Source organism: Xiphophorus hellerii, chromosome 18 (genome assembly GCF_003331165.1).
Source record: "Xiphophorus hellerii strain 12219 chromosome 18, Xiphophorus_hellerii-4.1, whole genome shotgun sequence".
Classification (NCBI taxonomy): Eukaryota; Metazoa; Chordata; class Actinopteri; order Cyprinodontiformes; family Poeciliidae; genus Xiphophorus; species Xiphophorus hellerii.
Window position 1 is genome coordinate 10284576 of NC_045689.1, and position 25995 is coordinate 10310570.

General features: G+C 38.6%; 1 protein-coding gene across 2 annotated transcripts in view; it reads left to right on the forward strand.

Moving 5' to 3' along the window:
• Positions 1–25995, forward strand: part of LOC116707741 (calsyntenin-2) — a 301858-nt gene that overhangs the window by 112088 nt on the left and 163775 nt on the right. The window contains exon 2 of one of the 2 annotated variants that reach the window (XM_032545253.1): positions 5533–5655. In XM_032545253.1, the coding sequence (XP_032401144.1) occupies positions 5533–5655 (123 nt within the window). Of the gene's footprint in view, positions 1–5465; positions 5656–25995 lie in introns of those variants that run through there. The other variant, XM_032545252.1, reaches the window with a different exon arrangement.

The window sequence follows — 25995 nt, forward strand, 5'->3', positions numbered from 1 at the left end:
GTGAAGTGGAATGAAATTATATGTGGTTCTAAAACACTTTCAAATTAAAATATGAAGAAATTGTGGTGTACATTTCTATTCCCATTTTTTGCTCCTACACCCACAAATAAAATCTAGTGCAACTTCTAACTGTAATAGTGAAAAGAAGTTTTTAGTATTTACTCAGGGTCAGATTTATACGTCTTTTTTTTTTTTTTTTAATTATTACTTTGATTTTAAAAACATGCATTACTTTTGGTAGCCTGGCACATAATAGTCTAGTAAAACACGTTGACATTTATGGTTGTAATGTGAAAAAAACTAGAAAATGTTGGCATGGACGCAGTCAACTATGCGCAGTCAATAAGCAAACACAGCAACTTAGTTCAGTATATTTAACCCCATGCTCCCATCCCCCCAACTTGTTGCACACAATTTTATGTTTAATTCAAGTTCTGGCATGAACATGCAAAAATCGTTTAACACCTTAGCAGGCCACATTCACCCAGACAGATGTGAGGTTTCTCAAGACGGCAGCGAATTGACCTCCCTCCATTCGCAGGTTATCGCATGCCATTTACTGACTGCTTTTAGCAGCTGTACAGGTTGTGTACTTTTTGAAATTGGGGTCACTTGTCTTGGACTGAGTTTTTCTTTTAAGCATTCATTCCATTAGAGTCTTTCTTGAAGGTAAAACAATAGATGAGCATCACAGGTATAAATCAAAACATGTAAAGGGCAACTATAAAATGATAAAATCTTTATTTTAATCATGTGAGAAACAATTGTCAGAAGAGAAAAATAAAAAACAGATAAGAAAATGAAAATTTTTTTATCAGTTCATTTCAGCCTGGAATGTAGAGTCCAAATATTTACTACATTGTAAATGTTTACTTTACATTTAGTGTGCTAAAGACATTTAGCAAAGAAAGCAAAGCTGAGAAGTGGAGTTCCTTTGAATTTAACAGCAGAGAGTGATGTTACTTTGGTATTGATTAGAGGATTTATCAAGTTCAGTTTTGATTCAAGTTGCCATAGTTTTCCATGTAGCTAATCACTTAATGTCAGGGCATTAGCTTCGGGTTCAAACGTGATAAGCTGCAGCGACGCTTCCACTGGGAATCTCAGCAACTGATGGTCTCCACCCATCATCCCACCCTCTCATTCTTGCCTCCTCGACCTCCAACGGCCAGACATTATTCTAAGACGAAAGAACAGATCATCCATTTTTCCGTAATGACTCAGGGCCAGGTCTCCGGCTGTCAGTGCATGAACCCAATTCTGTTCTCGAGGTTCCACTACGTATGTCTTCCCGGTGACTGGTTGAGCTGTGGGTGTGGGGGTAGGGTTCACATGTGGGTGGGACCTCATCTTGATGCAGTGGCGATTACCGAAGGCAGACTGCTTTATTGCTCTCATCACTCCTGACGAAAAACCATTTTATCCCACACACATAGAGAGCAGCAAGGCTTTAAGTTGTGATTAGCTTGCAGTTGAAAGCAGCTTGGTCATGCTGACTGATGGCCCTGCAAAAGGGGGTGCTAATTAGTGATGTTGAGTTTTCTGTTGGTGATCTTTCTCTTATGACATCTAAGAAAGCAGGTCTTCAGATATTCTTTGTTGTATTGAAGGTGGAATTGCTTTCAGAATTTATTTCATAATTCAGAACACAACCTTCAGGTCCGTCTGACACGGCTAAGTAGAGAAAATGAGAGGCACATTAAGCATCACAGATTACAAGGTCAGCAGGAATCCTTGGCTGACTATGCTGAAAAGGCTCTTCAGTCCTCATGACTCCAAATTACTAATAGTGCTCAGTCTCATGGTGTGTTTTTCAAATTTAGTGGAACTTTGCTATTGTCACAAATGAGAATTTCAGTTCACAATGGGCTTTTTCAATTTTTTTTGTATTTTGATCAACACTCAATGGCCACTTTCTTAGGTTGTTGCCAATCACATCAGAACAAATGCATTATTCATAATAAAGCCAACTTGCTGAAATTCAGATTCAAGAATTTTGAATGTGGCATGTTGTTTGTTAGACAGACTGGTGTGGTATTTACATTCCTCGCCTTAACTTAATCTTATCCTTATTTTATGTCAGGAACAATCCTGAAAAGAGAAAATAGCCGGTGAGGAGCACTTGTGTGGATGGAAACACTATAATTGTAACCATGCTGTCCAGGCTTGAGATTAAATAAATGCCAAATAAGTAGTTGTTACAGCTACAGAAAACTCTGAATAGACTACATTTTGATTTCTGAAGAAGGTGAGCGACAGCCACAGAATATTGTAAAAACTGGGGCTACAGTGTACACAGGTTCACCAGGCTATGTTCACACAGCAGGTGAATGTAACCCAAAGCGTCGTTTTTGCCCATATGTGACCTATATCCGACTTTTTCACGACAGTCTGAATTTCCCGATTTTGATCTTAATCCCAATCTTTTCACCTCCATAAAAATTCTCATTTGTGCCACCTTCAAATGTGGTAGTGATTCGGATACATATGTGGTATGTATATGGTAGCAGGAGGCAGACACTGTAAATCCTGACTTAAACAGTGATATGAAAATTATTAACTTACAGTGCGACACATCACAATCCCAACCATCCTGGCTCTGACTACACATCAAAACAGACTTTTATAATGAAAAGTCAATTCTCCACTAAAGGGCATTATTTTAATTTGTACTTTCTTTTAATTAGCTTCTTTGGGTTGTTATGATCTTGTGACAATACTGAAAAACTTTAACTTGATCCATAGATGTTGGCACCCATTCTAATGTCAATAAACAATCAATAAACAATGTCAATAAACAGTGCGATGCTGTGTAATATCAACAGTGCTCTTCAATGCATGCAATTTTCTTTAGGATTGTTAACCACTCACACAGAAGTCTTTGGTCATATTTAACTGGTGGTAATAACAATCATGCAACAAAAGTCGGATTTAACTAGAAGTCAGATTTGAGCATTAAGATCTGCTGTGAAAATACAGCCTTAATTTCAGCTAAAGCATTCAGACGATAAGGTTTGTTGTGTAAACATAAAAACATCCATCCTGTTTAGTATCAAACAGAACATGCTGTCTTTTGCACCGTAACTTTATCACCAAGATATTTCCCATCATTACACACTCAAAACTCATGATTATCCTCACTGTTTTATCAAACTAATGAATATTAATCACTTCCTAATATTCTAGTGAATGATCTCCTCTGACTGTATCTGTGCTGTTAGTCACGCTTTCTTGGCTGTCCCTCATGAATATGGAGTCTTCCGGTGTTCATGTGAGAAAATGTGTTTCTCAGGTTTCCCTGAGAAACAGTTCATTTCAGCCTGGAATGTAGAGTCCAAATAAATGTCATGAAATGTCATGAAATCACTGTCATAAAACATCTTTCTAAAGTCTACAGAGTGGTGATCTATTGTGCTTACAATGGAGCACAATAGATCTATCTATTGATCAGATCAGAGCTATCAGTTACTGGGTTACACAGAAAACATTCAGTTGACATCAGTAACTCTCAGGCTTATCAGCTTTTTGTGATTACTATTGTCATTGGCAAAAGTTTCATTTATTGTCAATGCAATCTTTGGAAAAACTAAAATTAATAATCTAACCCTTAAAAGTAGGTTTTTCTTTTACTTTCTGACTTCCACAGCCTCTCACATAACTGTGGAGGAAATCTTAATCAATCATGGTATCAATATTATAATATAATCAATATTGCCTTAACTCATTGAGAGTTGCTGATATACAGTATGTTTTTACACAGTTCTCCTGAGTTTTTACTGTAGCATTTTAATTTGACTGAGGTCTGGACTTTAACTATTCCATTGCAGCACCTTGGTTCTTTTGCAGCCATTTTGTTGTAGTTTTGCTTCTGTGCTTGGGATCATTTTATTTTTCATGAACCAGTTTCAGCTAAGCCTTTGCTGTTGGGAAATGTGCATCTAGAATTGTTGATTTTATGGATAGCTTGAATTTACCATCTTCGGATGGTAAAACCAGCTTAAGCAAAGTCCAAATCATGAACCATCCACTACCATGCTTGACTTGTGTGTAATAATATTATGTGTTTGGTTTACACTTATGGTACAATGCATTATTGTCAAACAGCTCTGCTTTGGGTTCATTGAAAATAATCTTGTGACCAATTTAGATTTTTGGAAACCAGTTATACTACCGTCATATTTTTTTGTTAACCCCTTACCTAATATTTTCCTATTTGTACAAGGATCTGACTTACTAACTAATGTCTATTAAATCTAAGATAGGTTTTATACAATTGCTTAGGGATAAATATTAGGTTGAATTTGCTAGACTGCCTCAAGACAGTACTTGGTTTCTGACAATTGGCCCATCTTTTTTCCCCCAGTAGAAAGTTCAACAGGCTTCATTCCATTAAATAGTACTTCTGAGCTTTGAGTAGTCATGATTTTTACCAATTTGATTATATACAGTATATTTCCTCATTTGACAGCTGCAGTTACCTGAGTCAATTCTCAATTCTATAAAGCTACTCGCCCACAGCAAAACAAAGAAAAATCACACTTATTTCCATTTGAACTGATCACAATAATTATAGAAACTGAAATCTGTTAAGTTGAATAAAATTTATTTGCTTTCTTTTATATTTGTCTTCACAGAACTAAATCACAGAAGGAAGTGTTCTTAGTTAAATACAAATAAGACTTTAACCATATAATTATGAATAGGTTTTGTGATCCGACTGGTATCTGGGCAGTGACTTGGTGAAGATATTTAAGCTAAACTAAAGTAACATAATTCAGGGATAACATGCAGTAGCAGGTATTGTGCAGCAGCAAGTTGGTATTTTGATACTTTCATTGTCACATTGCAAGTGAAGGATATTTTGTGACTTTTGTTCTTCTAAATTATTCGAAACTGCACATTTTAGCACTTCCGTTGATTTTACTGACATCCAGGGCATAGCTGAAGTGGTCTGTAACAATTGCTGCTTGATTTAAACCTAGAGAGAGTCCACTTCTTATTTTTTCCTGTTGTTGAATGGGGAGTAATTATTGTTTTTGTGCTTTAGTCCTGAATCTCAGGGGAACCAAAATTACAGCTTTGCCTTGTCATTTCTGATCCTTCAACTCACCTGACATTTACAGAGTCAAACAATTTGCTGCAATTTGTTTTTTCTCTTTCTTCTTTCCTGGTCAAGTATAACATCATAGAAGTGAAAATATTCCCTGTTTGTTCTCTTTACGTTTCTTTCTGCATTGAATGAAAGATGGTGGAGCAGTGACTACTGTTTGTACAACACCACACACTCCAAAGACGGATAAAGTGCCCTAAGCCTTTTAGTATTTATACTACTTTATGTCCTTAAACTCTGGAATTAATTACTACGAAATATTACAAAATTTTCATTTAAAACAGCTAAGGAGCACTAAAGAGAGACAAAAATTATGTCCTTCTAAGATCAAAGAAGCTGAGCTAAGTTGAGTGCAATGAAACTATTGATCTGTGTTAAGGTGTGTTTTCTTAAGGCTCATTTGTTGCTTTCTGTGTCCACAGTGAACAAACACAAGCCCTGGATAGAGACATCATACCATGGAGTGATAACTGAAAACACTGATGTTGTTCTGTTGGACCCTCCACTGGTTGCCCTGGATAAAGACGCCCCCATCCCTTATGCAGGTAGGCTACATTTCACCATCCACTCGGTAACATGGACTAACTGGTCTCCACTAGAGGCCAGTCAACAACGACTGAAAAGTTAATCCTCACACCAAAGCATCGCTGCAGGATTTATTTACACCAGAGATAAAAGCCACATGAAGCTGTCTTGTGATATCCCTGAATCAGCCTGAATAGATACGTTGCATCCTCATATACTTTTTGTTTGTTTTACACTGGACTGTACTGATTTAATTTTAATCCGATAGTTCTGAGTAAACACCACGTGCAGGACTCTTTTTTTTTTTTCCTATGTAATGTTGCCCATATAAGCCCCTCTGGTGACTGAGGAAGCTGTGAGGGAAAAAAAACCCTTGTATAACCGGATTAGATTCTTCTCACTTTGTGGCCATTCCAGCTCATCTAAAGGGTGCCAACTTTTGCGGGGGGACGCCTGCTGGAGGCTACTGGCTTGCCCAGTCGTTCCCTTCTCCCGCCAAGCCGCTAATGTGGCCAGGGCCACGGCAGGGGGCTGCTGCCCACTCACAGAGACCCTCAAGCTTAGCTGGCTGGAAGGACGGATTAATGGTTGAAGTGGAGGAGAGTGTGCACTGCGCACGCAAATGTGAATGTGTGCATGCTTGTGAGAACATGTTTAGCATTGGTTACAAATGTGCACATGCATATATATATGTATGTGAGTGTGATTGTGTGTGCATTGTTGCCGGAGGGGCTTGCTGGCATAGCCACCCCACAGGGAGAAAGAGAGAGAATGATGAGGTCGGTGGGAGTAGCTGGCTGACCAGTACATGCCCTCTAGCTCTCAATAGACTGATGGCTACACATGGAGATGGTACGTGCACCTGCATGCATGGCTTCACACAAGCATTTTCCTACACAACACACTCAGATCATGCTTTGCATATAGACATTCCTGGAATTCCAAAGTGAAAGCACCGGGAGAGATACATCACTGAAATATTAATAGGCACAGACCAGGGTTACCTGTTGCTTAGCACTGAGTCTCTCTTCTTTCTTTCTTGCTATGGTAATTAGGTATATCTCTTTCCACTCTCTTGGTTTCATCGCATAATAACTTCCCAAATGTTTCACCTACCTCTTTGTATATTTCCCAGCAACCCCAAGAAACCCAAACAATATTGCTTTTGCAGCTTTTTTTTGAGCTAATACAGTTCTGAATTGGATGGACAGAGTTACCCAGTAATTAGCTGGATAAAGTCCATCTGTTTTTGTGTACAGGTAGTATTTAAGCCTTTTTAATTAGGTCAGACAGATTTTTATTAGGGTAATGCTCCAACATGGAGATATAAAGCCGGACTGGTAACAATTTGTATGAAGCACTGGGCCGTGTATCATTGGTGGACAAAAAAAGCCTTCAAGCTCTCCCTAATGCTGTAAGCCAGGGGTCTCAAACTCAGTCCTGGAGTTTTTAGATCTGCTACAGATACAAAACACTGGAATGAAATGGGTTAATTACCTCCTCCTTGTGTAGATCAGTTTTCCAGAGCCTTAATGACCTAATTATTGTGTTCAGGTGTGCTGCAGCTGAGGCACATCTAAAAGTTGCAGGACTGCGGCCCTCGAGGACTGGAGTTTGAGACCCCTGCGTAAGCTATTAAAATGTATAATATTCCAGATAGTGTGTCAATCACATTTCTCTGTTTTATGCTGATCTGTGTCTTACAAAAGTATTCACACTGCTTCCAACCTCTCAAATTTTGTGACTTTACAATCACAAATCCCAGAGATTTTGGGGGAATTTTATGTGATAGACCACTACAAAACATTTTAAAGCTGAAAAATTATTCTCCATGGTTTTTTTGTTTTGTTTTATGTTTTACAAATATATTTGCTTTTTTAAAATTATTTTTTCAAAATAAACCATTCCTCCCAACCACCCAATAAACTCTCATTGCAGTTACAGCTTCCTTTCTTGGGGGACTACCCCAATGTCAATGTGATGCTGCAGAGGCGGGTCAACCGACATGACCCAACAACATCTGGAGCTTTAAGGAGCTCCAGGCAAATCTCATGAAGGTGTATTAATAGTAATAACATACACAGGCATACTGTATTTACAAGCTTTAAGACAGTTGGTTGCACTCTCATCTTTTTAGAGGTATCCAAATAAAGGGGGTTTTCTTTGTAAAAAAATATTACATACTATGCATTACTTTCATTTCACCTCACAATGACTGCTTGTGGTACTTTATTTTTTTGGTCTGTCACGACTTTATCAAATGCACTGGTGTGTGTAATTATGTGCCATATCAAAAAAATGTATGAATGCTTTTGGGAGACACTGCATTTATTCTTTAAAAAAATCCTGTAACTTTAGACACATTGACTGTAAGATCAACAGGCAGTTCAGATTAATTCAGAGAGAAAATCCCACTAAGTCGGAGTTTCCCTGTTCTTCTTTTACATCACTCTGAAACTGTCCAACATTCCTCTGGGGCTGCTGGGAAGTCACTGATCTGGAACAACAGAAATTGTGGCAGAGTTGTGTCTGAAACTTGACAAAACCTGACACCCACCTTGACTGTGGCCTCAAATCAACTCTCCACCTTCAGAATTACCTCCTCAGGACTTCAGGAAGAGTGAAGGGCACCTGTCTGCTCTAAAGACTTCTTTTATGCATGTCTGTGTCTGACAATGTGCTGTCAGTTCGCACTAACAAACGAAAGTAAATAGCTTAAAAAAACAAGAGTTTAAAGATTGGATATGTATTCTTTATGTTAAACTGAAAGAGTAGCTTGTTTTCAGTTAGGTTGTGGTTTTCACAAGCAACAGAAACCCTTCACAGCTTCTGTCTAGACTAAAGATCTCCATAATTTTATTAGTTGACAAGCACCTTTTTTCCACCTCAGTGACAAGTGTACATGAGGGTGATGCTGAAGTCTCTGAAAGGTGAAAAGAACCGGGCAAACACTCTCTGTAATAATGTGCAGAAACAAGTCAGGGAAGGCTGCACTGAACAAAAATATGGGCTCTGAATCAGTTCAGCTCAACCAATTATCTCAGTACCTCGGCCCCCTCTTCATGCTGTGATTCAGTCTTAGCTTCTCGTTTTCATGCTCGATCTGACTTAAATAAATGTCATGCCGGTTGTCAGTGGTGCATGCCCAACTCTTTCTGCCTTACGTGTAGGCAGAAAGAGTTACTGCCATTTACTAGAAGATATTACCTTTGGTTGACAGCAACATTTTTATTATTGGTAAACAGCAGATAAGATAAAACCTGTTTGTCTGGATGATTCTGAGTATTTATATATCTTCAAATTCCCATGCCATAAATGTCAGTTATTTGGACATTTTTTAAACAGACCCAAAGCTTTATTACTGATCATTCTTCATCAGAAATATTGTTTTAAATCATTTTTACAACATTGTTTTTTTGTTGTTGTTTTGTTTTGGGGTTTTTTTTGCAATAGAAGACTTTCCATTAATATTATTAATATTATTCTTATTTGCATCTACACCCCTTTACATTTGGGATGGTTGTCTCAGGCTTGCAAGCTTTTCCTCCAAATATAACAAGATATTGTGTTTGAACCCTTCAGTTGTAACTTTACAACACCACAGGACATGTCTCCAAAATTATTTTCTTTGTCTCTGAGCGCATTTCTAAATTGAAATCTTTATTTCTTTGTGTCTCTTCTCTGAGTGGCCTATTAGCTCATGTCAGTGCAGGACTCGTTCAGACTCATTTTGATACTTTTAAGTTTACATTTTTCCTAAAAATCTAAATTTAGAATAGAATAGATAAATTCACAAAATTTTAAATGGAACATGAGCCAGTAGATGGTAATGAATCCATGTTATTACACATAAAAATACAAAGAAAGATGATTCTAAAGAAAAGTTCAGCACCAAATTATTCATATCCCTGACATATCTACCAAAGACATAGCTTTCATTTGAATAATATATGCAAACATAGGAAAAAATCTTGATTACAAAACATTTGCGTTAGGGAGAACGAGGTAATGAGACGTTTTGTACAAGGGACAAAAACGCTAGTAGTCGAAGTGCTGAATATCCAATGTTCTAGAAAGATTAATAATGCGTTTGGTGTTTTGATCTGCATTTTTACTGTACAGTACGTTCTGGCTGTAAGTACATTTAAATCTATAAATATAAATATTCTGAATTATTTAGTTTGATAATATGCAAGACCGACCATGCAGTTGATTGATTTGAACTGGTTTTGCTTAGATGATTTGTGGAGTGCCACTGTTCAGAAAAAGCTTGAAAAGTGCTGGGTTTGCCAGGTTAATCGGCAAGAGTTTTGCTAAGTGCTGGTATTTGGCACAGGTCAAATGATTGTCAGTCACTTCTAATATTCTATTGCCAACATGCCTATTGACACTGACAGCTTTTCATTTTCTTGCAGGGAAACTTATTGTTAATGTGTCAATCCCTCAGTTTCACTGGTCCCCAGAGCCCTGTGGTTTTTGCTTGGACAAGCAAGCAAATGTCTCACCACTGACCCACAAACTGCATACTCTATGCTCTATCAGCAATGCTTGGAAAGATTCAAAGTCCCCAAATCACCCACACACACACACACACACAAGTTTGTATTTCTACCCATATTAAGACTTTGTATTGACTAAACCCTCCTGTTATGTTCCGGGTCAAATTGACCCGTTTTAAAGTTTAAATTCATTTCAGTAACTAAATTTATGCCTAACCCAGACAGTTTTATCTCTAAACCTAACCCTGAACTCTAAGCAAGGGGGTCAACAGTTTTAGGACTGGGCTTTGGTCAGTATAAGGCACAATGTTAGTAAATATGCCAGAAATGATCCTAAATAGGATACTGAGATGCATTCTGTCCCTTGCTTTTTTTAATAATCAGAGCTGTTCTTGTGAGATTGCATATGAAAACAAAAAACAAGATCTAATTTCAGTCTTATCTGCTTTACTAAAATGCGCCTCTTAAGACAAAGAAATCAATTATCTCCTGTCTTTGGAGAATCCAGCAAGCTGTTGGTCATGATCTCCTGTCTCTAACTATATATATAAATATTCAGTACAGGTAAGCACAGGGCATCATAATATTGCTGTGATTAAATAAATGTTACTGTGTAATTGGGAGAGACATGTCAAGGTAATTATAAAAAGTATGCTGCATCATTCACACAATGTCAATGAGCTCCACACAATATGTTGATGGAGAACTAAAGTGGGATTAATGACAAAAGGAGAGTGAAATAGGCCTGTCTGGGAGTTGTGACATGTTGTGTCTCACAAAATACAAAAGCACAAAATAAAGATTATTCAGAAAAGAAAAAAGAGGTTCTAAAGGTTAAATCTTGATTATATATTCGGGGGCAATACATCTACAATTAGAAATGCTGTTAGTCACAATCTAGAGCTGTATTTCCTAAAATTAAAATATGGTTTAGTGCAACAGTACTCAAAATCGCCTTTAAAATCTATTTGTTAAGTTTCTTTCTCAAGCTTCCTATGTTTCTAGAGTTGCGCTGCTGATGGTGGCAGCATGTTGGAGTAGCTCTGTTAGTTCTGATTTGTTGTTTTTGTAGACTTTTAGTCATTATTTTTTGGGTTGAGGCACTGCATGTTTGGACAATTAATCCCTCTGGATTTTTGATCTTGCTAATTTTTTTACTTTTGGACAATTGTTATTATGTGTAACTGTGACAACAATGAGTTGCTTTTACAAGTGGGAGTAGCTGATGATCTTCTGAAAAGCCCAATTAATGCCTTAACTACAACCCCTAATCTCCATGGCTAAAGCGTAGGACTAAAGAGCAGAGAAAAGAAGGAAGTCCAAACCATATCTTCAATTAGTACTGATGGGCATGGATCATCCGTCTGCCTGGCTTTCTCATGAAATAGCCAGACAGATTTAAAAAGGAGCAACAAAAGAAATTGAGATGGATCAGCAATGCTTGCCAATAACTGAAGCTGTCAAATAGGACATCCATCCATCCATCCATCCATCCATCCATCCATTATCTTACACGCTTATCCATAATGAGGTTGCAAGGGGTGCTGGTGTCTCTTCCCAGTTGTCAATGGGTGATAGGCGGGGTACACCCTGTGAAGGTGATTGTTCCATCTAGGATATGCTACTGTGAAATATCAGCTGTCAGGATTGTCATGACACTCATGAGGTTGTTATACAGTCAGGGGCCTCTTCGGATTCGATGAAAGACTGACTACTACTGGAGATCCTTCCTGCCCACAGCATCACTATCCACAACAAGTCTTTGAAGATACTTTGATAATTCTAGCTATGACAACAGTTAATTCCCCTTTGGGATAAATGAAGTATTTTTGAATTGAATATTTGGGCTATTATGGACCATTTAACTCCCTTTCTGGTTAATGCTCTTTGCCTGACCTGTCAGTTTAGGTGGACAGCTGTGTATTTGTTGGCTTGCAGTTGTGTCATACTCTTTCCGTTTTCAAAAGATGGATTAGACATTGCTCAATGAGATGTTCAAAACTTAGGTTTTCTCAGAAAATATAATCCCTTCTTTAAAGTTCCCCAACATCTTTCTTCCTGACCTGTCTTCTATGTTCCTTGTATTTGGTGATCTTGTTTGTTCCCTAAAAAAACCTACTTGCTTTAACAGAACAGCTTTATTTACACAGAGAATATGTGTAGACTCAATTGAATTCAAATAATTTGTCCCTGAGGGGCAATTTCAAGGCACCTGAGTAGTACAAATGGACTCAGAAGTGAAAGCTCATAAAATAAAATTAATAAAATTCACACATAATAAACACATATATACATAGGTAGTAAAAAGTGCAGTGGGTTTTTTTTGATTGTATACTGTGAGAAGTAAATTGTAGCCGAAGTGCAGCAGTGTAGCGAGTGTTCATAGTTGGGTTGGAAGGGTCAGCTGGCCCCAGGTCAATGACTTCATCATAAGAGGAATACTGAAGGCAATTAGCTGACATAGGGTTACCGTTTAAGACTATATGGGTAGACATAAATGCATTCCACTCTCTTTTTCATTTTTTTTTTGTAAAACAATAGGTGAAAATCATGTTTCAATTTAATCATGTAAAATCTGAAGATTCTTTAATCATGTTCTATAGAACAGCTTAGTTCTGTAATAACTAAGCTATTTAGTTGACTTTTTATTCAAACCTATTTCTGCATTGGGTATATATGAAGCCAAAATAAAGCCTTTTGCTTTGGGCTTCAGAACATTATTTTTAAAAAAGTTATTAGAACAAGCAGTTGATTTTAAAAGGGCAATATTTTTGCCCTTTCTCTCTCAGTTTCTTAAAAAAATATTCTCCCAGTTGAAAGCTGCAGATATTGTGACTAAAACTGAGCAGGCTGCGGTGTGTTTGCAAAGCGATATTCCGTATATAAGTTGGTTTAACCACAAGTCAGGCAAATGCCCTTAATCCATGTGTTCCTTGATTTGCCCAAGTCAACCTCAGCACCGCTCCCTTCTCCTGTTTCAGCTGTTTTGCTTTCGGTTTGACCTGGAACAAGCCCTCACTTCTTTTTTTTTCCACCATCCTTCCTGTATGCTCACACTCCTCTCCTATCTCTCTCAGATAATTTCCGCCTGTCGGATTTTATCCAGATCGTTTGAGTTCAGAGACACGAGTGACATTCTTCACCTTTCATAACACTGCACACTGTTCGAGGTGTTGCATCGTGTTTCTGCAAAAGGCTGATATTTTTATTCACAGAATAAAATCTTATTAGATCTATTTTTGAATTTTTTTTTTGTGAGAAATCAGGAGCAAACCGATGACTGACAACAAGGGGGTAGTAACTGCAAACACGGCATCCCTGTTTAGTCAGACTCAAGCACAGTATTATTCAGTGACGCTGCTATTCATGCAAATTTGTTTTCAGCAGACTTTTGAACTGATAAGCGCAGACAGCATAATGACTATCTTCCTTCTGGCATTCAGAGTGCCTTATTCTTTGACTTGAACACAATGGAACTATCACTCTGCCATTGTTCACATGCTCAATTATTAATGAAGTACTGAATTGCAATCTGCTCCTTCAGTGAACCACGCAGATGAGGGAAATAGTCTTTGTAATGAGTTAGGCTTTTTTCATGCTTTTTACTTTTTTTGTCTTTTGATGAGTTTCACAGTGGTCATGCTGACTCGCAGCAAATTCTTTGTTCCTTCAAAAGATGGAAAAAAAAAAGCTTGCTTTCAGTTTTCTTGAATACCAATTTTAGTTTCCAGCTCACATTCTCCTCATCCAAAGTTGTTACGCGATAGGCTGGCTTTTCAAAACAGTAGCATTGTTGTCTTCACATGATTATATTGAAACTTTGCTCTGATCCGCCCTTGTTTCTGGAGCAGGATATTGGCTCTATTGAGGTGCCGTGCTGATGAGAACTGCTCTAAAACGTCAAATATGGATCCTGATTTACTTTTATAGAATGTAGAAGTGTATGTCATGAACAAGCTCTTGTAATAACTGAACATGTTTTCATCAGTTATGTGCAGTGATGTCAGTAAAGTGTTACTTAGTAACTAATCTAAATAAATTTTTATTGCAGACCCTTTATTTTTACACAGTCAATTGTATATTGTTTTTGACAGCTTGTATGAAATAATCATAACCACAAAAAAATCTTTTAGTTCTGCTGGTTGCTGCCTGGTGCCCATTAAAGTCAGAATTCTGAGAAAAATATTCCAAATTTTGAAAATTTCTAATTAATTTTAGTTTTTTTTGTCTTATTTTTCAGATTTTTATATATATATATTTTCAAATAATCAGAATAATTTTTTTCCCCCCAGTGGCCGTGATTTTCTTCCATACAAATGGCACACTCAAGTCTGAACTTAATTAATCTTCCAAATACTGTTTTTATGAACTAACACCTTTGTGAAAACAACATAAGGGCTTCTTAGTTTTACTCCAAAAATATTCATAAAATTGTTCCTCTGTTAGTGAGCTGTATTAGTTGATATACTGCTCATTTTGAAGAAGAGCTAAAAGAAACTGTCTAGACTAAATAGCTTTATGAGACTCTAATGGAAACTGTGAAATTAAGTGGGATTCTAATGATCAACACTTCAAGGAGAAAAAGAACACATGAACATTTGGTGTGAATTTTGTAAACAGTCTACTCTCCTAAAACTACGTCTAGTAAGGAATAAATATAGCAATTTAGCCTCGTGTTCAAGACTAGAAAATGTTTCATACACCCACGCTGTAGTTTCATAGAAACTGACAAATAACTTCCACATTTGGTTAAATGTGTGATTGCTTTAGTTTTACTGGGTGATTCCTATCACACTGAAGATATGTGGTCATACTGCAGCTTGTATGACCTAAATAATGTAGCACGCAGGGTTGGCATTTCAATAGGGTATAACCATAGCTACAAATGTTTAAAATATCAAAACTAATAGAGAGCTGTTTCTATCTTTAACAAACCATCTGTTGATGGGTACACAGACTGAAAAAATAGTTTCAGTTTTTCATCTCATACGGTTCATTTACGGGACACTCAATAACAATATTACATTAAAGTTTTAACTGAAAATGTACAATCTCTATGTACACGAGAAAATTTTCAAAGATTTAAATCAAATCAAAAGACAACTAATTATCTCTGAATAGCTTTATGAACACTCATGTAGGGGTTGTACGTGTGTCCCACATGAAGTATGTATTACATCTTTGTACATCTGTTGCAACGTTTTTCGGAGTAAACAAAAGTACGTAATGTCTAATGAAGAAATGTGGACAACAAAACACAGTAAAATAGCAAAAATACATATGTCATTATATTCATGTGGATAAAACTTAATTGTGAGAGGGTTTTTTATCCTTCATCTATCAGAAATGTTAAAGTCTTGCTCATCAGCTGAAATTATAAGATGTGCCATTTCTTGCTGAAGTGTGAAATCAAATATAAGCAAAAAATAAGTTATACAAAGGAAATGTTATGCATACGGTCTACATATTTATACATTTATTCAGATTTTTCTCATCTCATCATTCATTAATCTAGTTTTCAGTCAGTTGACACATCTTTGTATGTCAGTGTGTGATTTTTTTTCATATCAAGTTTAATTTTATCATTCAGCAGTGACAATTAAAGATAAATGCATTGTTCCTTACGAAGCTCTATGAGAAATTTTAGTCAGATTTACTTGCACTCAGCCACATAGTCCGGCTTTAGATTTTTGTGGAGGAATGTGGAAAATTTGAGGCAATCATCATCAGGGCACAGTTTTTTTTGTTTTTTTTTTACAATCAGTTGATTTACCTTTCTCCTAATTTATTTTTCCAAACACTTTCATTGCCTTCAGAGATTTATTACATTGTTTACACACAAGAGCAAGATATTGTGAGTCACACTGAATAAAAAAGCAGCGAAATGTCACTATTAAACATTACCTAAGAGATCACAGAAAAATAAACTTCAGAACCAAATGGAAAATGTGCTGGTGATGGAAATATAACAGAAAGTCGGTGCTATGAGTGCAATAATAAATCCCTTTCCACATATTTGTAATAATTAGGCCCGAGCAGCAAAGCGCTGCGAAGGCCTATTGTATCTGTACTGTTTTATTATTATTCTGCCCCCCTCTTCGTGTGCCTTTTTGGGGGCTTTATCATATTCAAAAACTCACCAAACTTGGCGGTCGCGACTAGAAAAATTAAAAATTTTGAATTTTAAGGTTGTCGCAAAAATCGCATAAAAAATTGCTCAACGGCGGCAACTAGCAATTTTCTGTTGACACAATGGTATGAACGTACTTCATCGTAGAGACATGAAATTTGGCACACTTGTAGAGCTCACCAAAAGACTCAGAACTTACATTTAATGTTATAAGCCAACTATCACAGGAAGTCGGCCATTTTGTATTGAAAGTCCATTTTTTACCTCGATTTTGACGTTTACTGCCTTCGTATTTGATCGAACTCCTCCTAGGGATTTTGATTGATCGGCTTCAAACTTGGTCAGTCTGATCATAAGGCATGTTTGATTTAAAGTTATCAAATTGGTGAGTTTTGGAGCATGTTGAAGGGGGGTTAGCAGGGGTCAAAGTTCACCTACTCGCCATGAAACACGAAACTCTTATATTTCCTATATAAAAACACATAGAGGGATCAAACTTTCATTGATTGATCGTCATCGGGTGCCCTACAATAACCTATGGTCAAATGATGACATCACTTAGGCCACGCCCCCTGAGAACAGGAAGTGTCATGTTTTACTGTGAACGGTCGCTATCTTAGCCCTTTGACCTAATCAACATGAAACTGTGTCCAGAGACAGAAGACATGTTGGTGTGTTGAGTAATCCAACCCCGACCGGCTGCGATGAAGCAGGTGGGCGTGGCGGCGTTGCGAACGCCGTCGAATTTCGTTTGGCTCTGAATTCCACAATTTCGGGCCCAGCTGCTCCAAACTCACTAGGATGGATCCTTATCCACCCACCGACAGGAATTCATAACAAAATTTGGTGGGCGTGGCCTAATTTCTCTATAGCGACCCCTAGAGTATTTTAAATGAACAGCCCCAGGCCATGCTTTATCCTAGAATTACGAAACTTGGTACATATGTGTATCTTGTCAGGACGTACAAAAAAGTCTATTAGAGCCATGGTCGAAACCCAACAGGAAGTCGGCCATTTTGTATTGAAGGTCCATTTTGGACCTCGAGTTTGACGTTTACAGCCTTTGCATTTGATCGAACTCCTCCTAGGGATTTCGATTGATCGGCTTCAAACTCGGTCAGTCTGATCATAAGGCATGTCTGATTTAAAGTTATCAAATTGGTGACTGTATGAGCTTGCTGAAGGGGGGTTAGCAGGGGTCAAAGTTCACCTACTCGCCATGAAACACGAAACTCTTATATTTCCTATACAAAAACACAGAGAGGGACCAAACTTTCATTGATTGATCGTCATCGGGTGTCCTAAAATACCCTGTGGTGAAATTATTTTTTTAAGTAGGCCACGCCCCCTGAGAACAGGAAGTGTCATGTTTTACTGTGAACGGTCGCTATCTTAGCCCTTTGATCTAATCAACATGAAACAGTGTCCAGAGACAGAAAACATATTGGTGTGTTGTGGATTCCAACCCCGACTGGCTTCGATGTAGCAGGTGGGCGTGGCGGCGTTGCGAACGCCGTCGAATTTCGTTTGGCTCTGAATTCCACAGTTTCGGGGTGAGCTGCTCCAAACTCACTAGGATGGATCCTTATCCAGCCCCCGACAGGAATTCATAACAAAATTTGGTGGGCGTGGCCTAATTTCTCTATAGTGACCCCTAGAGTATTTTAAATGAACAGCCCCAAGCCATGTTTAAACCTAGAATTACGAAACTTGGTACACATGTGTATCTTGTCGGGACGTACAAAAAAGTCTCTTAGAGCCATGCTCTAAACCCAACAGGAAGTCGGCCATTTTAGATTGAATTTCATTTGACCTCGATTTTGACTTTTACAGCCTTCGTATTTGATCGAACTCCTCCTAGGGATTTCGATTGATCGGCTTCAAACTCGGTCAGTCTGATCATAAGGCATGTCTGATTTAAAGTTATCAAATTGGTGAGTTTTGGAGCATGTTGAAGGGGGGTTAGCAGGGCTCAAAGTTCCCCTGTGATCGACTGTGTAATATGTAATTACAAAGGGGATCCTTTGTCATTCCGTAGGGCAATGCTGCCCTCTGGTGTCGAATTACTGAAATTACTGAAATAGTTTCATTATTTCAGTAATTCGACACCAGAGGGCAGCATTGCCCTACGGAATGACAGACACCAAACGTTCAGTTATGGATTATCATCTTGTGTCCAATAATATCCAATGGTCAAATGATGACATCACTTAGGCCACGCCCCCTGACAACAGGAAGTCTCATATTTTGCTGTGAACGGTCGATAGCTTCTGCACCAAACTTTGCACGAGTGACCCTGGTGGGATCCCTGACGACCCTATGTCATCATATTATGACGTCATCTAAGCCCCGCCCCCTCGGAACAGGAAGTGCCGTTTTTTTCCTTGGAAAGCTCCGTTTATGGCTCTCTTGACCTAATCAAGGTAATTCGGATGATAAACTCTGTCAATGCTCGCTTCTGGCTGAACCGTGTGGGCGTGGCCAAATGGCGAATATCAGTCCCTCGCCATATACATACGTTTGGCTCTAATTCACACATGGATCATCCGATTGGCGCCAAACTGGATATGTATGACCTTTGTTCACCTCTAAAGAGCCCGACGGGTTTGAGATGTAATTTGACTCCACTGCGCCCCCTAAGTTGATACATCGGCCGTATCTCCTCGACGCATCGACCGATCTGCACCAGATTTTTTGACAGTCGTCGGGGAGCGCCGCCGAACGCATTCACGCGTGTCGCCCGGTGGACGGGCGGGGAAAATGCGCGACAGCTTCCGCGGCGGCTGGCGGGCGGCGGTGCTGGAAACTGCGGCAGAGCTTCCGCGGTGGGGAGCGGGCTGCGGCTCTGGAAAACGCGCGAGAGCTTCTGCGGTGGCCGGAACCCCCGCGGTGGCCAATAGGCCGGAGCGGCGCTTGCTGCGAGGGCCGCCCGAGGCTGCTTGCAGCTTTAATTCTTTATGTTCTTGGTCCTGGAGCATTCTGTTTCAGTGAACAAAGTTTGGCAGATTGTCATTTCACAAAATGTTGTGTACCATTAATCACGAGGTAGCATGATCAGCCCAGAAATCAATTACTCCCTTGTACACCATTCTTTCAAACTAAATGAACGACATGAATTTTTAAAGTCAAGATGAAGAATTGAGAATTTATGCACCCTTGACATGTGAGGGAGCAGCAGCACAAACTTTGAGGCCAACATTATCCTGTTGCGGCTCAAGGTTTCATCTCTGTATCCGCGTTTTATCTTCTTTCTCCTACGTGCCATCTTCTCTAATATCATCTCAGCATGTTCACACGCATGCGAATCAAAGACTCCATTAAGTGAGTAGGGTGGGAGGCTGTGGGGTACAAAAAATGATTGCTTAAGAAAATATGAAAGAGATGACGATGAATAGAAAAGCTTACAGACACTTATGTCAGGAAGGCATGGAAGGGATATTCATTGGAACAGATGTGGATTTATTTTAAAATTAGCTTTTAAATCAATGTATGCATAACATACACATTGATCAGACATAACATTATGACTTATTCCTAATTGTGTTGCCAAAACACCCTTAGCCTATGAGGGGCCGTTTAGGACAAAATTTACGTTTTGTCTCTCACACACTACCAAAAACTCTCGCATACTCCAAAAAAGTAGCCACGCACACTCCAAAAAATTACGTTTTGTCTCTCACACACTACCAAAAACTCACGCATACTCAAAAAAATAGCCACGCACACTCAAAAATTACTCACGCACATTCAAAAAATACTCAAATTGCGTATACACACACTACTAAAATGTCACACACACACACACAAACGTTAACTTTCTCGCTCACATACACTACTATCAGCTCGCTCACATACACTGTACTAACAGCTCGCACATTCACAAACGTTAACTTTCTCGCTCACATACACTACTACCAGCTCGCGCACATACACCCAAACGTTAACTTTCTCGCTCACATACACTGCTAACAGCTCGCGCACATACACGCAAACGTTAACTTTCTCGCTCACATACACTGCTAACAGCTCGCGCACATACACACAAACGTTAACTTTCTCGCTCACATACACTGCTAACAGCTCGCGCACATACACCCAAACGTTAACTTTCTCGCTCACATACACTGCTAACAGCTCGCGCACATACACGCTCACATACACTGCTAACAGCTCGCACATTCACAAACGTTAACTTTCTCGCACACATACACTGCTAACAGCTCGCACACACACAGACGTTTATCTCTCACATACACAAGACTAAAGTTGAACACACACACAGTACTAAGACTCGTTTTATGTATGTGTGAGAGCGAGACTCTTTTTGAATGTGTGAGAGCGACACTCTTTTTGAATGTGTGAGAGTTGTCACGGAAGAGGCGGGGCATAATTTTTGGATCAAACTGCGCATGCGTAGATCCTAAACTATAAGTTTCGATTGTTGACTCACTGTATGTTCTATTACTTAGTATATTTGTGCTTTTAAATATATATAGAACGTTTAACTTTCTTGTAGATTAATTGTGCTATAGAAATAAATGAATCTGATTGATTGATTAAAAATAGCAAAATTGCTGTAGTACAATCTGTCCACTGGGTGCCAGATTGTAGCACTGCGGGCAGTCGTTGAATCGTTTAATGCGCCTGTCAAAGTGCTGGTTGCCTCCGGAGAAGATAGAATGGTGTTTAAAATGGCAGCTGCCTGACCAATTCTCTCTCGTTTCGAATTAGAGTTAGCCATGTTCGGTATAGCAAACTCTTTCTTCTTCGGCACTAGTTGGCGCCGGTTAATAATTCCTGTAATACTGGCACCCAGTGGACAGATTGTACTACAGCAATTTTGCTATTTTTAATCAATCAATCAGATTCATTTATTTCTATAGCACAATTAATCTACAAGAAAGTTAAACGTTCTATATATATTTAAAAGCACAAATATACTAAGTAATAGAACATACAGTGAGTCAACAATCGAAACTTATAGTTTAGGATCTACGCATGCGCAGTTTGATCCAAAAATTATGCCCCGCCTCTTCCGTGACAACTCTCACACATTCAAAAAGAGTCTGGCTCTCACACATTCAAAAAGAGTGTCGCTCTCACACATTCATAAAGAGTGTCGCTCTCACACATACATAAAACGAGTCTTAGTACTGTGTGTGTGTTCAACTTTAGTCTTGTGTATGTGAGAGATAAACGTCTGTGTGTGTGCGAGCTGTTAGCAGTGTATGTGTGCGAGAAAGTTAACGTTTGTGAATGTGCGAGCTGTTAGCAGTGTATGTGAGCGAGAAAGTTAACGTTTGTGTGTATGTGCGCGAGCTGTTAGCAGTGTATGTGAGCGAGAAAGTTAACGTTTGGGTGTATGTGCGCGAGCTGTTAGCAGTGTATGTGAGCGAGAAAGTTAACGTTTGTGTGTATGTGCGCGAGCTGGTAGTAGTGTATGTGAGCGAGAAAGTTAACGTTTGTGAATGTGCGAGCTGTTAGTACAGTGTATGTGAGCGAGCTGATAGTAGTGTATGTGAGCGAGAAAGTTAACGTTTGTGTGTGTGTGTGTGACATTTTAGTAGTGTGTGTATACGCAATTTGAGTATTTTTTGAATGTGCGTGAGTAATTTTTGAGTGTGCGTGGCTATTTTTTTGAGTATGCGTGAGTTTTTGGTAGTGTGTGAGAGACAAAATGTAATTTTTTTGAGTATGCGAGAGTTTTTGGTAGTGTGTGAGAGACAAAACGTAATTTTTTGGAGTGTGCGTGGCTACTTTTTTGGAGTATGCGAGAGTTTTTGGTAGTGTGTGAGAGACAAAACGTAAATTTTGTCCTAAACGGCCCCTCATATTAGCCCACATCCTATTCCACTCACACATAATCCCACCTAAGAAGAATTTATAGAGACCAGTTAACCTGACACTCTTTTTTTTTTTTTTTTGGACTGTGGGGGCAAACTGGAGTACCCAGAGAAAACCTACAGATCCGAGGGAAGAAAATGCCTGGATGAAAATGCCTAAGAAAAATGGCAAAAAGCTAAAAATTCTTTAGATGCATTTACATTTTAAAGTTTAGATGTACTGTAGTTAAGTGCAAAGGGACTAAAGCAAACATGCCACTGCAGGTTAACGACTCCTGCACTGCACACACCTGCATCATTCAAATCAAATAATTTCACCTACCAACTTTCCAAACAGGAACATTTCTCTGTGTGCTGATATTACTTTTATTGAACGTAAAAGTTAGATTGTAAAAATTGATCGAGGTCGTATAATTAATTGAAATGATCTGATGTTTTTAAATAAGTTAATATTATGCAAAGACATGACAAGGAAGCATCAGGTGTAATTAACTCAATTGGGATGACCAACAATATCCAGGAGGCTTCATATCAAGGTTTTTTAGCTGAAAGGAGAATACATTAAATATGCCTGGTTCATATTACATGAGCAGGTTTCATTTTCCATTCCTCGATAAAGCACTCTCACTAAAATATGGACCTTCATAGTTCAACAAGGCTCTGCTCTTTCAGAAAACACATTCACACAGATTCATGGAATATTGATGTATTAGGACTAATGTAATGATCATGAATTACAATTTATCTGTGCAGAGTCTCAAACATAGGCTTGCATTTGGACACACAGCATGGATAAACAAAACTCTCTTCCAGGATGAAAAAGATATATTCTTGTAACATGATAAACCATGACAAAATATACCTATCTGACAGAATGAGGACATAGAAGCCCTTGAGGGACAGACAATGCCAGCTCCACCCTTATGATCATACAGACTTTAAGAAGGTACAAACAAGATGAGTCGCTGAGTCGATGAGAAAAGGAAGTTATTGGGTATGCAAAGAAAAAAATAACTTAAGTGTTGATCTGAAAATTAGGGTGGTCCTCGGTGGCAGTACATATAGATGCTGCTATAGGTGGAACATGAAGTGAAGTGTTTGCAAGATCGCTGAAAATTATAAGTACAAAATTGGTCACCAAAATTTAATCTGCTTCGTAGCTCTAGTCGTTCCATGAGGTTGACGATGCCAGGCTGCTTGTGACAGTCCAATTAAATACATTTGCATATCGAGAGGCTTAAATTATTGTCATCTGCTGGAGCATAAAATAGAGGTGCAACTCAAGAGGAGGCTGTGGTGATCTGCACTTGTAAACAATAGAAACAGAAAACAGTCTCTTTTTCTAAACGGTGTGTTGCAAAAATGTTTAATACTCCTTAAACCTTTCCGTATTTTGTCATGTCACAACCACATAGGAAAACAACGCATGTTTTTTTCCCCCTTCTGCTTCCTTTAGTCTTATGACACTTAATAAATTCAGTGCAAGTTTTTACCATCAGAAATCAAATAGTAATTAGAGTTAGCCTATGTGCAATTTAATGTCAGCATTTGTATGAATGGATCAACAAATTAATGAAGACCCACTGGCTCAGGTGAGACCAAAATTGAAGTTTTTTACCTACATCTAAGTTGCTATGTGTGGTGAAAGACTAACTACACCATCGTCCCCACGATGACATATGATCATGGCAGCATCATCTTTGAACATCTGTTGAGGTCATTATCTTCCTCAGCAGAGAGCCAATAGTCAGTCATTGATGAGTGGATGTGAATAAAGACAGAAAATATTTGACTTGAGACTGGGGAAAATGTTTAACTCCAAGTACACAAGTCAGTGTAGACTCGGTTCAAGCGAGTCTCAGAAAGGCAGCACAGGTGGGAGAAATCAGCGATCAGCAACCAGTAGGAGCTGGAAGGGCAGAGCAGAGGAGCAGCTTGAAACATAGCTGGAAATCTTGACTGCTTTGTTTTATCTCATCATATTAAATCCCCCAAAATACATTGAAGTGTGTAGCTGCACCATTACAATATTTGGAAATCATCAAGGAGCATAAACACTTTCACACAAAATCATATGACAGTTAAAATCAGTCTCTGATTTGTCTTGCTTTCGTTGGAAGACCGCATCTTCCCAATAAGCTCTTGGTTTTTTTATCCTGCTAAATCCCTGAATTTTACAACCTCCTTTTTCAAGCACCATTACTAAAGTTTTAAATTGTTAAAAGCAGAGCAGCGTTTAACTGTTCTTAAACTCTTGTTTTCTAGTTAACTGAACAGATGGGAAGGATGTAGGTTGTAGCTGTAAAATGATCCATTACAGTCAGTGAAAGTGTTTTGTTTTTAGCCCCAAACAGTGAACTCCCTCTGCTGTGCTCCATAAAACTGTTGTTTATCCATCTCAGTCTTCACCCATCTTTGCCCGGGGCATGTGTATGGTTACAGTCTTATGTCATGAAGGCATAACCACCAAGAGATGCGGCACAAGTAAAGGTACCTGTCAAGTGTGAGACAAGAGAAGCAAGACCTTACAAGGAATGTCTCTAGGCTGTATGCACAGACCATATAAACTGTGGCTTTTGTTTTGCGTTTTCCTTGGTCTGTTTGTACTAATAGCCTATAAATCTGCCTTTGCTTACAATGCTTTGCCTTTGAACAGAGCTGCATATTTGGGGTTCGATTTCATCACATCTGGCCAGTACGGGCCATTTGTTAACAGATAGAATACCATTTGTATTTTGAATAAAAGCTGAAAACATAAGGTTTGGTGAAGCAGGAAAAGGCTTGACTTAAGTGTAGTTACAGCACATACAGAAGAAACAATAGCTGCTCATGCTCCAAGTTATTTTATGTCCACTGTGACTCTTTAGTTGCAGAGGTTTGCATCATCAAAGGTGAAGTAGAGTGCAGGGTGAAGGGAGCATACACCACTTCCCCTCTGAAACAGATGTAATTGGCTTTCCACATCATCAGCTCCCATTATTTTATCTGTTTTGGACAAAGCAACCCTTTGTCCCCCTGCCATGTCATCTTTGTCTCTTAAGAGACTACTTTACCTTTATTGTTCTGGAGCTTTTAGATTAAGAATCATAAAGGACTTGTGAACAAGAGGGAAGTTATAGAGAGCATGAAGAAATGCTTCCCTTCCATCTGTCCGTCCATCCTTTTTTTTTTCTAACAACTATATTTTTGGACTGTTGACGGAAGCCAAAGAATACATGTTGACTCGTCTACAAAGAGCTCAGGGGTTACTCACCGACACTACAATGACGTGAGAAAAAAATGTTCACTTTTTCAGTTGGCTCTAAGGGAAATGTGAGACGGTGTACAACTGTAAATTAAAACAGTTAGATGTTTGTTAATTGAAAATATTGTTGCGGAAGATGTGGGGTTTATATGATTAAGTTACTTGTCATATTTCATCCCTCTGAGGGAACTCAAACTTTAAGAAAAGACATGATGATGAGTCACATGTTCAAGGTTTTTGGACAGTTTTTATATGAAGCCTGTACAGTTTATTAAAGTTACCCTTTTTTGCTATTATGACAATGAAACTCTTATTTATACAACTGCAGAGTATTTTACTTCTCTGTCATTCAAGTGGCAAAAACCCACTGTGTGTTCAGACTTGTCATATCACATTGCTATCCGCAGGCTCTTGCTTGTCACTCGCAAACTACAGCAGATGAAATTTAACAACATGCTCATGAATTTTACCTTAAAGGCCCAACAATTAAGAACCTTTCTTGGTACTGAGAGCGCAGTTTCTTCAGTTTTATTGAAAGTTGACTCTAAATTGGTGCCAGAGGACTAAGCATTATCATATCAAAGAGAAGAAGCTAAATAATTGGAGTGAAGTTGTAGCAAATGAGTAAATGAGATACAGGACTC